Here is a 16,264-nt window from a genome sequence, read left to right as displayed (position 1 = left end):
AATTTTTATAATAAAGGTTGACAAGAGCACTCCATTGTGTTTTCAAAGTGGAGGGGTGTTCAATTTTTACAAGGTTGCATTTGAAAGTGTGGGGGTGTTCATTGAAATTTCAATTGGATGATCAATTTCTAATTAGAACAGGCACTACTCAAATTTGATTTAACGGTTTATTGTTAAAATAAGGTCACCAACATTACAACCAGCAGCGACATTGCAAAGAGTAGAATCATCCTATTGGTACTCACAAGTCTTGGAGCTCCACTCAATACCTTTGGCATGATCAAATTAGGAACTGGTTGAACACCTGGAACAAATCCTTCAAATTCAGCAACTGTCCACTTGTCATTATTTTGCATGCAACTCCAATAATTAGTGAAATAGGAACGACATTTGGTGTAAATCGATGAATCTCTATCCACAAATAAAGTATCCATTGCAAGTCGATTTGCCAAATTGAAATAACTACTTGCATATGGATCCTTCAATGAAGTGACAAAGTTATTGTAAATACAAATATGTAAATCCAATTTGTATCCTGGACAATTATTAGTATTCACACAAACACCATTCGTACCATCCTTACAAGCACAATAAGGACAATCCACATTGTTTGAAACTGTACACTTTTGGAGTGGAGGATTGGCACAATTACCAGTCTGTTGATCACAATAACCAGTATAACAATGAGCATTTTGTTCACATCGTTGTCCATTGGCTTGACCAAAGGTACGAATGCACTTGGAATTTGAACACACGACCAAATTATTCACGACAGTATTACCATCAAATACAAAGGGAGTATTGTATCGACAATCGGTATCAATGTTACAAAATTCACCCAATTCAGCGAATGGTAAACATCGACGAGAGGATTTTGAATCTGTCGAACGACATGTGTACAAATTGGAACATTCCATATTAGATTCACATGCCTCACCATAGGTTTTCAATTTTTTACAAATTCGACCCGAGTTGGGATCATTGGGATTGTTCAATTGACAATCTCCATTCTTACATTGAGAGTGAGCACTACATGGTGAACCATCCTCTAATAAAGCAACACAAGTCTTGAGAGTGGTATTACAGAAGGAAGTGGTTGGATCTTCACAAACATTGTAGAGACGAGTCGTATTGTCCCAAGTGGTACATGAATCTCCAACTTTGACCATCTTTTTGGCATAACAAGAGTTGTATGAGGTTGAACCAATGGTCACATCGGTGAGACATTGCAATGCATCACTACTACTATCTGTATTACAATTAATGGTTAGACCTTCATTACTCACTCCACATCGTTGATCTTTTTTAGCAATATTCAAAGAAGTAGAAACACAACGACCAGTCAATAAATCACATCTTCCACCCAAACATTGTCCACCCCAACTACATGAATCACCTGGTAATCTTGTATTTAAATAGACACATTGACCAACGTAACAAGTGACAAGTAATTTTGAAGAATAGGCATTCGTGTCATCGTTGATATTGATGGCACAATCAGCACTGGTTTGACATGCTTTTTGTTTCAATACTGAACTTTGCATATCAGTGACCTTCTTACATTCAAAAGTGGTTGCAGAGGTTTTCGTGTTGATGTATCCGAGTGGACAGAGATAGTTGGCAGAGGTGGGTGTGGAACCAGCGTTTGCTGTGCAAGTTTGAGCTTGAATCCTTTCCATGGAAGAGATGGAGAGAAGGACCTGAATGATCATCATCATCATGAGGACCATGATCATGTTTGTTTTGGAGATGGCCATCCGATAGGATCCTTAAAAAAGTGTGTGTGAATAGAGGTGGTGTTCAAGATAGAAGAGGGTGGAATTTGTTTCAATTGATTTCAATTGGTTTCAATTAATTGGTTCCAATTGGTTGGTTTGGCGTGACTCAGCGTTGGTTCTTGACCCAGAATTCAGTTGTTCGTGTGAATCACACGTGTGATGGTGCGATGGTGTGTGTGTGGATAATTTTTTATAATGTTTGTTGAAAAGAGTCCTCTGTGTTGTTGTTGTTGTTGTTGACAAGTAACACGCAACGAATACAACGTTGAATGGTTTCTTCCCTGAATCACTCTCGTCATTTCATTGGACGGTTGGATGTGATAGTTGAAGGGTAAAGGTCCAGGTTTGATCAGCTCTCCTCTCTTCATCGAGTTTAGCCAAATCAAAAAAGGAGGAGCAAATAGAATCTCAATTGATCATCCGGGTGACGATGAATCACAACAAGATCAAATCGATTTCAACAACAATACTTTCCGTGCATCATCATGACTTTAACGTGCGCGCGGATCAACGACGTTGTTGGTCGTGACCGCCATCGTCGTCATCTTCTTTATTCTTCTTGTTTGATTTCACAAACAACACTTGTTCCATCTCTAATAACTTTCTCTTTAGAAATGAAACATCATCTTCCAAATCTTTCACTCGATTCATAGTCTTTTTCAATAATTCACGTTCTTCTCGAATTGCCTTCTGTAAAATTATACGATCATCATCTGTTTTACAACATTGACTTGCTGTTTTACCTTGTCGATTGATACATTCATGTGCAATTCCTTCTCGAATGAGACATTGAATCGTTTTAGTTTTTGACTTTTCACATGCATAGTGAAGTGCAGTGTTTCCAAAATTATCTTGACTATTAATCACTACATCCAATACATCAAATTCTTTACATTTTTGTAACAAGTATTCCATCATTTCATCTGATGCTTCCATTGAAATGGCATGAATGAGTGATCGTCTAAATGCTCTCTCATTAATTGATTTTAATTGTTTTCTAAGAGCATCAGGTCCATAATTTTTCAATATAAAATCACAAATCCATTCAAATCCGTTCAAATCGTTGGCAATGCATGACCAATAGATTGGATGGAGCTTTTCGTCTGATACATCAAATCCAAATTTGGTAATTAATGTCTCTACGAGAGGAATATTTCTCTTATAAACAGCCAAACTCAATGCATTCATAGGATGATAAATGTTAGACTTGTCTTTGACCATACATTTGAGTTTCTTTGAGAGGAATTTGGATGATAGATGAGGATCATTGATCATCCATTCCACAATTCGATTACTGTTATGCCAAATGGCTAAATAGAAGGCATTCCATTTTCGTTTCACTTCATCAGATAATCGTTCTTCAACGATATTTGTTGTTGTTGTCGATGATTGAGTGGAATGGGTTGATACAGAGATGGATGGTTGTATCAGATCAGCTCCACCATGGTGCAAAGTAGTTGAATTGTTGCTGCTACTAGTTGTAGTAGTAGTCGTCATCATAGTAGTAGTGGTGAGGGTGGTGGTTTGATTATTGCAACTACTATTACTAGTTGTATTAGTAGAAGTAGTACTTGTTGGTACTTGACTGTTCTCAATGACACTTCCAAGTGCTTGATAATTCAAATGATATAAATGTTTGGCAATCTCCAATTGATCAGTCATACATGCCATATGGAATGCATTTTGTCTAAATTGATTAGTCGATGAAAGAGAAGCGCCCATTGAAATTAACCAATCAATGATCGATGTACTTGGAAACATTCTCACACTATTCACAAATATATTCTTTAAACCATCTTTGATTGCATTTTCCATAATCTTGTATTCACTACGTTCTACTTTTGATGTACTTTGTTGTCTTGCGATACAATACTCTCGTACAATCTTGTATTGTTTTAAAATGAGTGCAAGAATAGGATCAGATTGAATAAAATCTTCTTCTTTGAAGTGGACATGAGAGTTGTGGTTCCTATCAATGACATCAGGAGATTGCATTGGAATGGTGATATTCACTGATGATGCAGCTACTCCTGATACTCCTGTTGTATTATTACTACTACTACATTCAGAAGAAATAGCATTACCACTTGTTGTTTCTGAACGAGTACTATTGGTGGTGCTACTGGTGGTGGTATTGCCAGTGCTAGTGGTAGTGTTCAATGTCTTCAAATTTGTATCGATCGAACAACAACTAGCCATGATCAATGATTGTTGTGTCATTGGACTCTTTTGAATCTTTGCATCATAGACATTCTTAAATTTTCGATATAAACAGTCAAAGATGGAAACAGAGGTTTCTTTTTCACTTCTTGATGGTTTTCCATGAGTTGAATGAGGTATTGGAAATTTGGTTTGAACAAAGAAGTTTGCAGGAAACTGAGAAAGTAAAAATCTCACTCTCTCAATGTTGTCATTATCAATGGCTATTTTCATCTCTCTAATAATTTGTTTTGGAAAGTAGATTTCATTGATTGAGAATCTGAGATGAGGATTTTCATTTAAGAATTCTTGAATTTGATTTTTTAAATCCACATCTTCATGTAATGTTCGATCGGATACATTTTGATTCGTTAAAGGATCAGTGAATGGTTGTTGCTTTGTATGTAATGTTTTCCACCACTGTTCAATACTTTCTCTTTCATAGGTCTTGTCATAGATATTCTTCACAGGAGCGTGCATGATGAGCTTTGTAATTGGACATTGAAAATGATTGGGAATATCTGGAACATTGGATGGAACTTGTGAGGAAGGATGGATCAAGAGAGATTCCAAATCAAGTGGTGATTGTAGTGGTGGTGATTGTAGAGGTGGTTGAGGTTGCAGTAATGGTTGTTGTAGAGGTGGTTGAGGTTGTAATGACTGTTGTTGTGAAGGGTTTTGGAGAGAGGTTGCAGGAGGACTGCAAATGGAGGTGGTAGTATTGGCAGTAATGGCAGCGGTATTCGACACGGATGAACCAACGTTGGTTCGGAGTGGAGTGTAATGAAGGAATTGAATGATGAGTGGTGGTGGTGGTGGTGTCATCGTTCAGTGAATGTCTTGTTGCTGTTGTTTCGAGATGATCCATTGAGGACAATGAGAGAGCATGATCACTGGTTGATGAGTTTAAACTGATCATTCTATGACTACCAGTCAAATTACCAGCAATACTTTCCTCATTAAACTCTTCGGTGGTTGTTGTTGTTGAAAAAGTACTTTCCATCATCATTCTTCCATTCTCTTCATCGTTCATCATCATGTCATTCTCACGAGTTGTTGATGAACCAGAATGTTGACCTGTGGCAGTGGTGGTCAAAGTGGTGGTGAACATTTCACCTGGTGATGGAAAGAGAAAGGGTGAGACTCCAGCAGACAACGAAGACTGTGAAGTGATGACTCGATGATGATCAGTGGCCACTACTACTCGAGTGGGAGTTGATGTCAACGCTGATGAGATAGATTCAGTAGTGGCTGTTATGGCGTCGTTTGTAATCATCATATCCTCTCCATTATTTGAAAATGATGAAGATTCATCATCAGCACTTGATGTGTTGTTGGTGAGATTGATGGTGGTAGTGTTGTTGGTGTCCATTTCTGCTGAGTCCATCATCATGTCCATTACAGGACTATTTGCTGATGAGAGTGAACTTTCATGTTGTTGTGAAACCAATGAATCTCTCGTGTGATTGCTGTTTCTACCATGATGATGACGACGACGAAGACGACTTGAAACAGGTGTTGCTCTTCGATCGTATGAAAATTCTAAATTCAATTGTAAATTTCTACTAGTATCAATGGGTGGTAACGAGCGGTGATTGCCTTTAGGATGTTGTTGTGTTGTATTTCCCAGTAGAGTTGAGGTATGAGGTGATGAAGATAGATTCAATGTTGTTGTTGTTTCCTCTGATGATGAATGGTCATTCATCAAGATGATACATTCATCTTTTTGAGAAGAAAAAAGCGGTTGATGACTATTTTCGGTTATTTCTTCATCTGATGTTATTGTGGTTGTTTCCACTTGTTCTTGATGATGATTCAACTCTACTTCTTCCATCATTTCATGTTGAGAGGATTGAAGAATATGAGTGCTGTTACTAATTTCATCATGAGTCGAACTGTTGGTGTTGTCCTCAACATCACCATGATTCGAATTGCCATCTTGTTGATGAATGGCATGTATCATCATGGATGTTTTTGATTCCGTAGTAGAAGAATAATCATGTTCCATCATTCTAAGTGTTGTCGGTTGGTTTAAAAACCTCCGAGTGTCGTTCCGATAGTTGGTGGTGTTGCGAGAGATGATGCAATGAGTTCCCACTCAAGTCAAAAATGCGGTTGCGTAGATTTGACGAGTGTCGAAGTTGCACGTTTTTTTTCAAAGATGAGGCTTCTAAAAATAATTGCTCGAGCATGCAAGAGTTCATTGAGGAAACCAAAGTGGTGGTTCTCTGATTTGGCATCTCCTTCCTTGTGAATTTTGGTGGATCAGAAATATTGTACTCTTGTATTTTCAATTCAGAATAATTTTATGATGATCTTTTGAAAGATGTATGGACAACAAAATTATTGAATTCTCGTCATGAATACCACTAAGGATGAAAATTTAAACTTCAGCGTTGTTCACAAAAAATTATCGAGTTTTCAATTTCAACCAGTGAAATGATCTCTGTTAAAGAGCTTTGAAGAAGTAATTTGTAAAATCTCAACATTCTCCTCACAATTTTCTGCATTAGTTGACCAAATATTCCATTTTGAGTCAACTTCTTTTGGGACTTTCTTTTGGTTGTGGTAAACTAAACCGATTGTGAGAAGCAACAGCAATCCACAAGCATCTTTCGATGTCAACATTTGATGGAATACTAAAATCTCCATTCCATCCATCCTCGTTGTTTCACAATTATGTTCGTCGTGTGCTCGGATGGTGGATTTGTTTCGCCCCACAACAGAGTTCAATAAGAAGAAAATGATTTCATAATTTCTTTCTATTTCTCCAAAAAGGCACACTCTTCTTTACAAAAGACCACAAGTTTAACAAATAAAGCTTGGTGATTGACAATTCACCTCCAAATGTGGTAGTTTGGAGAGAAGTAAGCAACTAAATTCGACAATTATTGAGTTACAAAACACTTATCTTTTCGAATGATATATCATTGCGATAACGGTATATTTTCAATTTCATTTCAAATATCTTTTGAAATGAATATATCATAAACCTATATCACAATTTATATGACGTATATTTGATTTTTATTAACATTTATAACATTTCTTGAATAAATATATTAGAAGAAATTCCATTGTTGTTTAAAACAACTAGCATAATAACTAAAAATAATATGATAATGATATACATACTATTATATTACATTTCATGTTAATAAATTATCAAGAAAGTATTTATATATATTAATATACAAAATCATAACGTTATGTAACTCAACAATAATTAATTTATACAGATGGTTAGTTGCTGCCCCTCTCCAAACTACTACTTTAGGGGTGGAGTATCATCTAACAAGCTTTATTTGTTGTACAGCTGTCCCGAGAATCGATGGAAGCATGAGAAGAAAATTTCAATGAGTTCATCGAGGAAAATATTAAGGAAGGATATTGATTCGGGAATAATATATCATTATATATTATTGTAAAATTGTTGAAAAAGGAAGATTAGAAATATAATAAGTCGCATTAAAAACAATGCCTGCTTTGAATCATTATATTCAATAAGGTTAGTTTAGTAAAAAATAATAAAGAAATAAAAATGATCATGTGACTAATAAACATCGCATAGAGACGAAAACATCATTGAACAAATCAATGACAAGTAAAGAAATAAAAATTAAAAGGCCAAGGCCAATGATAAAAATCGAGTTATCCAAATTCTGAATTGTCAATAAATTGAGCAAATCAATTCAATAATGACCGAAGTCAAAAGTTTATAACAACAAGTGTTAGAAAAACTCTCTCTTTGCTTGTGAATTGGATGTTGACATATTTTTAGCGATGAAAAAGTCAATCTCCAATTATTGTTTTCGTTGCAAAACACTTCTGTTCTTTCCAAAGAACTATCAATAACATGATGTTATTGAACTTCTTTGATCTGCCTTTTCCCAATGGCTATCTCAACTCTTGTATTGTATTTCTGATAAGTATAAGAACTTTTTGTTTTTCAAACAATTTTGAGAACGCCACACAAAAAATCAAGAAGAAAAAATGTTGGAATTGTTCAGGGCTTGTTTTGGGTCTTCCCGTAAGAAAAAACATCATGATGATGACAACAACCATGAGATTGAGACAGATGAGTTTATGGAAATGAATCAACATCATCCCATCGGAATGAATCGCAGTGGAGATGATGAAGAGGCATCTACCAAACAACGACGAAACAGCAACATCCACCATCCTCCTTCTCATTCCCACTCTGCTGCTTCCTATTACTATGAAACTAGACAATCATCATCGTCCTTTTCAGAGGATCATCATCACCACAGTGAAGATGTGTCATCTCTGTCTTCAACAAACAATCACGATTACTATGAAGACAACAACCTTTACTCCTCTTCAACGAACTGTTTCAATCTCTCTCCCATCAAATTAAATCAAAATGTGAAAGAATACAGTACCGATGAATACAAACAATTATGGAAACAATTCGGAGATTGTCATGTCACATTGGAATATTCAATTATTTTTCATGATGAATCATCATTCAACAATTGTGAAGAATTCAAATCCTGTTTAGATCACACATTGGAATCAAATTTTATTTACACATTGGCATCAGGAGTGAATCATCATTTAATCACATTTTATAATTATTGTGAAAGTATGAATAATGTCACTTATTTAGTTGAATGCCAAGTCAATTATGATACTCGACATGCCAAAGCGAGGATAAAATACAGTGCTAATCAGGAATTGTCTAATTTTGTAAATCATTTTGAAAAGGTGACAGCAAGTTTTTTTAAAAGAATTAAATAAGAAGAGAATTTTAAAAGAATTAAATAAGGAGCTGAGATTATAAGTCTTGATTATTTGCAAATTCTCAAAATGCACTCACTCATGAAGAGTTGTTAATCTTTTATTTCAATAATTCTCGTAATAATTCTTCTTCTTGCTGCTGTTGTTGGAATGAATGACTGTTCGTTGTAGTAGTGGTAATAAATGACTCCTCATCATCATGTTGTTGTTGTAGTGAGGAAGGTGGATTCAATTTGAATGTCAAGTGATCATAGAATGAATTTCTCAATTTCTTAATCAAGTCATGATTGTAGGAGAGTGATGATGATGGTTCGAGTGGTGGTGGTTGATTCAGTGATGAATAGCTACTACTATTACTACTATTCATACTACTACTACTACTACTACTATTACTATTCATACTGGTTGAATCACGATTCCTTCCAAATTCACTCCAATGGGATATTGATAGGATATCCTCATCTTCATTCTCATCACCACTACCATTCTCATCACCATTCTCATCACCACCACGTATCAAAGAATTGAGAAATTCAAATGCTCTTCTTGCTGCTTCATTTTCAGCTTGTTTTCGATCCATTCCTTCTCCCATGGATATTTTCATTTGATGAATATAGAGTGTGGTAATGTAATATACATTGTGTGGAGGTGGAAGTGGAATGGATTGTGTTTCATAGTGTGGAAGAGAGAAGGAGGATTTTAATAAAAAGGATGACAAGAAGGAGGAGGATCGACCACTACTACTACTACCTATACTGGTTGCATAGAGTGACTGTACAAGATGTTGTAATCGATTCTTGTAAGGTTCTTGTATCGTGGAAGGATTAATCGATTCAATTCTCTTTTGTAATAAATGTTTGAAAATGAATTGATTGGAAATGTCTACAAATGGACAATAGGTAGAGATAGTAGTATCAATAGTCGTAATAGTTATATTCGTATTCGTATTGATAGTATTAGTGGTGATACAATGATCATCACCACTTGAATCATCACTCACAGGCCCTTGATGATGATTAATAAAACAAAAGGTATTCATAAATCCATCTTGATCTAAATAAATGGCAGCAATGAGAGATTCAAAGACATCACTCACTAAATCCTTTTCAATTCTTAATAAATGTTGATGAGTAGTAGTAGTAGTAGTACTAGTTCTTTGTTCAGTGCTTTGACTTGTGGTTGTATTTCCACCATCACCACCACCACCACTCGAACCACTCGAACCACCACTCACATCACATACATGTTGTCGAATGTATTGTAATAAATTCAATGATTCAGATGCCATTGGTAATGAATAGGTATTATCTACTGTTAAATGTTTGGCTTGTGTTAATTGAGCTTCATTTGCATTTGGAAATCCCATATATAGAAATATACAAGTCACAAATTTTAGAATGGCATCTCCTAGAAATTCTAATCGTTCATAATTACACTTGTAAAATGTATGAGATAGAATAGGATCATTTGAATCTTTAACTAGATATTCAGATTTAAATGATGAATGTGTTAATGCTTCTAATAATAGAAATTTGTTATTAAATTCAACTCCTAATATTTTAGATTCAAATTCTTTTAAATGATTCAATACTTGATCATTTAATTTAAATTCTAATAGATAGGGTATTTCAAATGAATGGAATGCATATTTTTGAAATGTTTTCATCTTTTTAAATTTAGTTTCTATAAATGGTAATATAATATATTTCTTAATAAATTGAGCACATGTTTGTAATCCTTGATCTAAAAATATAACACCAATCATAGCTTCAAGAGTATCAGCAAGTGCTCTCTCACTTTGAATTAAAACATTTCTCTGTCGAGGTGCATACAACATGTAATCGATTAAATTCATTTTCAATGCAATTTGTTGAAGTGTTGAATTTTTAACCATTAAACTTCGAGTTTGTGAAAGAAAAGATTCTGTTCCTGTTTTGAAATTCTCAAAAAGGAAATGTGAAATGACCATATCTAGAATGGCATCTCCTAAAAATTCTAAACGATCAGCAGTGGTGGTGTAAATGTTGGTGTATTGGAGAGTTCCATTTGGAGTTAGAGTGGCAGAAATATTTGTAGTAGTTGTATTATTATTGTAATTGCTATTAGTATTACCATTGCTATTACCATTGTTATTATTAGTATTACTACTTTTAGTCATCATATGAGTTAAAGCTTGTCTCAATAAATCTCTATTTGTGAATTGCAATTGTATGACATTTTCAAATTCATTCAATGTCACATGAACATGTCTTGAAATAGAAACAACATGTGGAATGATTCGATCATTCAGTAATCGAATAATTGTTTTGATATTCCTATCAAGATATGGACACCACACAGAGAGCTCGGGAATGAGAAGAATGGTATGATGATGATCATTATTACTACTCGTCGTCGATGAACTAGTTGCAAGAGTAGTAGTAGTATCACCAGTACTATTACTAGTAGTAGAATGACTATTGTTGTTGATGATACTACTAGGATGACTATTGTTGTTGATGAGATTTGTGTTGTGAATGTTGATGTTATTATTATTGTGACTTGTAAATGTCTCAATAGCATCATCATCACTCATCAAGATAGTCTCAATAGCATCAGAGGTGGTGGTACGAGTGGTGGTCTGAGTGATAATGGTGGTCAAAGGAGTGGTACTATGATGACAAGAAGGAACAATTACAGAATGAACTCTGTGATCCAAATTCTTCAAATGATTCAAAAGTAATTCATTCACTTTTCTATATTCACAATTAGTAACCTTAATTAATGGTTGATATTCATCTTGTATATCATAATTCCATTGTTTCTTATAGAAATCTTTAAATGAAATGGTATTCATAGAGGTGGTGGTGATAAGGGTGGTGGTGGTGGTATTCATAGTGGTATTCATAGAGGTGGTAGTAACACTTGAATCAACTTGTGATGAGTGGTGTTTGATCACTTGTTGCAAATCATCATCATCATCATTACTACTACTAGTACTACTACTAGTACTACTATCAACAACAACACCATGATCTAGACTAGTAGCAGTACTACTACATGTACTACTAGTCAACAAGTGAGATCGATTCGTCAATGTGATCCAATCATGAATACTTGTTACAAAATCAATGGATTCAATCACATAAGGTACTTGATTGTAACTCGTCATGACCACTGTAAATTGTAATTCTTTTAAAATTTGTGAGAGAATATTTGAAATTGATGAATGATGAAAGGATTCTTTGGATGTACAAGTGTGATTATCGAGTTGTTGATCAACATGGTGTTGTTGTTGTTGTTGAATAGGATGATCATCGAGTTGTTGTTGTTGTTGATGGTGTTGTTGTTGTTGTTGTTGAATAGGATGATCATAATGATCTCTCACATATTTAAAGAGTTGATTTGGTTCAATATGTGGAAAATAAGAATGTAATTGTTGTATCAAGTATTGTTTTAAATTCATCACTTGTTCCTCATGTAAATTATATTCAATACCTAGAAGATGATTAAATTCATTAAATGTTAATAAAGAATTTTCATAAGGATGATTTAATGTTTCAAATGATTGATGATGATTCAATGTGTCAAATGAAATACAAGATCCATCTTTGTGAGTAAAAATAGGTAAAATAAATAAATGTTTGTAATCTTCAATGAGTGGTGACTCAGATTGAATAATCGAGTGAATATTCATGTAATTATTTTTATCCTTTCCAATAATTGATAAATAGTAATTATGAATATTAACAATAAACTCAACATTATCATTGGTTAATTTCTGTCATTAAATATTGGAACATTGATCATGTGATCCCATAAAAATAATTAAATTTGAATATTAAATGATTGTTTGAACATGATTTGAATATAATCATTAAATGATTGTTTAAATTTGAATATTAAATGATTGTTTGAACAAGATTTGAATATAATCATTAAATCATCATGATGGTTTAAATTATTTGAAAAATTCATTTCATCATGTGCAAGAAAATATTTTTTGATTCAAAATGTATTGCTGCAGCAATAATGATTCTACTTACCAATGGACATAAATATTTAAATGAACCATCAATGGATAATCCATCTTTTCTTAAAACATCCAAATCACAAATATCAAATTTAAACAATGATAACATGATAAAACATTGTAATTCTCTTTGTTGTGTAATTCTATTATTATTGTTGTTATTATTATTATTAGTAGTAGTAGTAGTAGTAATAGTGTGATGATGATTATTAGTTGTAGTAGTGTGATGATCATGGTTAATGATATTCGAAAACTTGTCGATGGGAATGGTTGGAAATAGAAATACATGTTTTAAAGAAGAGGAAGATGGAGATGTGAATTGTATTTGATAGACATGATACAATCGATCATTGCCATCATTTTGATGATTATTGAGTTGACCATAATGAGAGAGTGATCGTGTGTGGTGATTCGAGTGGTGGTTCGAGTGGTGGTTCGAGTGGTGATTCGAGTGGTGGTTCGAGTGGTGGTTCGAGTGGTGGTTCGAGTGGTGGTGGTGGTGATTATTTTCTGTTGGGAGAGAGGAAGAAGGACTCTGCATTCAAGAATTTTTTTGTTCAGTCCAAAACAAATCCAAGACAATAATAGGCCGATTGTCTTTTTTTACTCCATCATCAATATAAGAGAGAGACGAAATGAGTCCGAATGATCATTCGCGATTATTCATCACAAATGTTACTATTGCTGCTGCTACTGCTGCTGATAATAGTAGTACAAGTACTACTCATCACTACTGTAAATGTTCATACCTCATCATCATCATCATTGGATTGACCACTACCACTACTACTATGACTACTCTGACAACTAGATTGGTCAGAACGTTGCACCAGTTCATTGGAATTCCCAAATTCGTCAGCTGCTGATGCTGCTGAATCTACCAAGTCAGAAAAGTACAGCAAAACAAGTTGAGCTCGTAAGAAAATTAAATTCGATCAATCTTATTCCAAAATCCATAAGATTCAACTTCTCGACTATTGGAGAGGTGCGGAGAAAATACATAAACACTATTCACATATTTCAAAATATTTTTGAGTGCCTCCACTTTCATGGAATGTTGTTGAGCAAAATTTTGAATTAATGTTTCAATTTCATCATCAACACTTGAATCTTTTTGATTCATTCTAAATTCCAATTCTCGAATTTGATCACATAATCTTCTCAATTCAACATCTCTAAATGTTTCTGGAAATGATTGATTTCTAATAGCATTTGGATTATTCACATGACCTAAATATGCCATTCTTCGAGCCATCTCTTCCTTCTCTTCACCTAAATTTAAAGTATTATTATGAGGAAGATACACTCGATGGTCATCTTGTTGATGTAATTCTTCAAAGAGAGGACGAGCACGTGCTTTGCCAATGACCTTTTTATAGTCTTCAATAGTAGTCTCTGGAATTTCATTGAATTGTACTTGTAATTGATTGGTGAGAGTGTGAAGAGAATTAACAAAATCAATATCTTTGTCTTGACTCACTAGTGATTCATCATCATTCTTCATCTCTTCATTGGAAGAATGATTGAGAGTATTTCTAGTCTCCTCTCTCAATAAATCTCTTGCCACCACCACTGCAGAATGGTTTCCACCATCAGTACCTCCACTACCACTACTACCACTACTACCACCACTACTACTCATTAATTTGTTGAGTAATTCTTGTTCAGGAGTTAATGATGAACCATGACTAGTGTCATCAATAACAAAACTTGTATCAGCAGCAACTCCTCTTGATATCTTGTATTGTTCTTTCAATTCTTCTTCTTCCCATAATTTTCGTTGTTCTAAATTCATTTGATTAATTTCATTCATTTCCATTTCCACTTGTTTTAATCCTTCATCACCATGTTGGGTAATACGATCCTTCCATTCTTTCATGACATCATAATCTTCTTTTGAAACATATTTGACATCTTGTTCAGGTAAATTGAAAGAAACTAGTCGAATTTTACGATTAGAATCTCCAATAGGTTTAGAGGCTTGTTGTTGTGCAAGTTGTTGAAAAGAAGTTCCATCATTGATACCATAAAAACTCTCCTTGATGTTGTTGTTGGAATGATTGTTGAGGATCGAATTAGTAGTAGCAGAGGAAGAGGAGGAGGATGAGAGAATGTTACTCGAAGATTTTGTTGCAACATGTTGTTTCGGAACGTGTTTCATGGCAAAACCAGAGAGGACTTTGGAGATTGAATTACCGCCCATTTTTTATTTCAAACGAAGACAAAGGAGTTGAAGCCTTTTTATAATATAATCTTGAGGATGGTCATGGCACACCTCTCACTCAGCCTTTCATTATAGGTGGGTTCAACCACCACCACCACCACTACCACCACAACTCTTTACCAATCGATACTTGTGATAGTCTCTCAGATACCATCTCGAATGATTATGATTCAAAGTTATCCTGTGCTTCTTCTTTTCGGAAAGAGAGAGAGTGTTTCGGAATTTTTGGTGTTCAAATTGTTCAACGTGGTGATGAGGGTCATGCGCTTCGACGCGCGATTGAAAGGCTCACACATTGTAAATTTCAAAACCGCAACACTCGTCATTTTTGCAACCATCAGGTGTGTGAAAAAATATTATCAATTGATTCCCTGATTGATTCAAGAGTTTCGTCGTCGTCGTCGTAGTCGTAGTCGTCATCAGAAGAAGAACAAGCGGTTGCAGCAGATTTTTTAAATACAACAACAACAAATGTCCCAATCCAATTACAAGAAAGTCGAAAAGCCTGGACGCAACAATGCAGGTGGTGATGCCTCCAGCAACATTCAAAAGAATGAAATTAGAATTACTGCTCAAGGTCGTAGTAGATCCTACATTTCCTATGCTGTTGGCTTACTCGATCCTTCTCTCCTTCAAAAGGATGAAGCAACGAGTGCTGCTGAAACTAGTACTCCTCAACAACAACAACAACAATACGATAGTGTTGTATTGAAGGCTATGGGAAAGGCAATCCAAAAGGCTGTTACCATTGCTGAAGTGTTGAAGAGAAGAGTTGCTGGTTTGCATCAAATCACTTCCATTGAATCTCAAGAAATTGAAGATCAATACGAACCAAAGGAAGAAGGAATGGATGTGGTTACTAAGAAGCGTACTGTGAGTTCCATTATTATTAAATTGTCCAAGAAGCCTTTGGATACCAATGCTTTGGGCTATCAACCACCAATTCCTGAAGATCAAGTCACTGCTCCTCAAGTCATTTCTGCCAAGAAGGTTCCAGGAGGTGGTGCTGGAAAGAGAAGAAAGAGACGTACTAGAGCTCCTGTCAAGTCCACTACTACTACTACTGGTGGTGGTGGTGGTGGCGCTACTACTACTGCAACCCAACAACCAACCAAGACACAAGGAACCAAACAACAACAAGCAACAACCACTCAAGCTGCTGCTGTCTCTGGAGGTAACAGAGGAAGAGGACGTGGTAGAGGTGGTAGAGGAAGAGGACGTGGTGGAAGAGGACAAGCAAGAAAACAAACTGCTGCAACAAGTCAACAATAACTTGACTCTATGTTGTGA

At 35.0% G+C, this 16,264-nt stretch overlaps 6 protein-coding genes across 6 annotated transcripts; 2 read left to right on the top strand and 4 right to left on the bottom strand.

The window, feature by feature from the left end:
- Positions 1–173: 173 nt before the first annotated feature.
- Positions 174–1,679, bottom strand: FDP41_013551 (uncharacterized protein; the record flags this gene model as incomplete). The annotated part of the gene is made up of 1 exon (XM_044704194.1): positions 174–1,679. The coding sequence occupies one exon, from the start codon at positions 1,677–1,679 to the stop codon at positions 174–176; it is 1,506 nt and encodes a 501-aa protein (XP_044565050.1).
- Positions 1,680–2,285: 606 nt separating this feature from the next.
- On the bottom strand, positions 2,286–5,988 carry FDP41_013550 (uncharacterized protein; the record flags this gene model as incomplete). The annotated part of the gene is made up of 2 exons (XM_044704193.1): positions 2,286–4,677; positions 4,736–5,988. 2 exons carry the CDS (start codon positions 5,986–5,988, stop codon positions 2,286–2,288), a joined length of 3,645 nt encoding a protein of 1,214 aa, XP_044565049.1.
- A 1,982-nt stretch (positions 5,989–7,970) lies between these two features.
- On the top strand, positions 7,971–8,738 carry FDP41_013549 (uncharacterized protein; the record flags this gene model as incomplete). The annotated part of the gene is made up of 1 exon (XM_044704191.1): positions 7,971–8,738. One exon carries the CDS (start codon positions 7,971–7,973, stop codon positions 8,736–8,738), a length of 768 nt encoding a protein of 255 aa, XP_044565048.1.
- Positions 8,739–8,838: 100 nt separating this feature from the next.
- Positions 8,839–13,291, bottom strand: FDP41_013548 (uncharacterized protein; the record flags this gene model as incomplete). The annotated part of the gene is made up of 2 exons (XM_044704190.1): positions 8,839–12,498; positions 12,764–13,291. 2 exons carry the CDS (start codon positions 13,289–13,291, stop codon positions 8,839–8,841), a joined length of 4,188 nt encoding a protein of 1,395 aa, XP_044565047.1.
- Positions 13,292–13,675: 384 nt separating this feature from the next.
- FDP41_013547 (uncharacterized protein) lies at positions 13,676–14,953 on the bottom strand (the record flags this gene model as incomplete). The annotated part of the gene is made up of 1 exon (XM_044704189.1): positions 13,676–14,953. One exon carries the CDS (start codon positions 14,951–14,953, stop codon positions 13,676–13,678), a length of 1,278 nt encoding a protein of 425 aa, XP_044565046.1.
- A 492-nt stretch (positions 14,954–15,445) lies between these two features.
- FDP41_013546 (uncharacterized protein) lies at positions 15,446–16,246 on the top strand (the record flags this gene model as incomplete). Its single annotated transcript, XM_044704188.1, has 1 exon — positions 15,446–16,246. One exon carries the CDS (start codon positions 15,446–15,448, stop codon positions 16,244–16,246), a length of 801 nt encoding a protein of 266 aa, XP_044565045.1.
- Positions 16,247–16,264: the final 18 nt, after the last annotated feature.

The sequence above is a fragment of the Naegleria fowleri genome, assembly GCF_008403515.1.
Source record: "Naegleria fowleri strain ATCC 30894 chromosome Unknown tig19, whole genome shotgun sequence".
Lineage (NCBI taxonomy): Eukaryota > Heterolobosea > Eutetramitea > Acrasida > Naegleriidae > Naegleria > Naegleria fowleri.
Note: the sequence above shows the minus strand (reverse complement) of the source record. Positions and strands in the feature narration are given on the sequence as shown.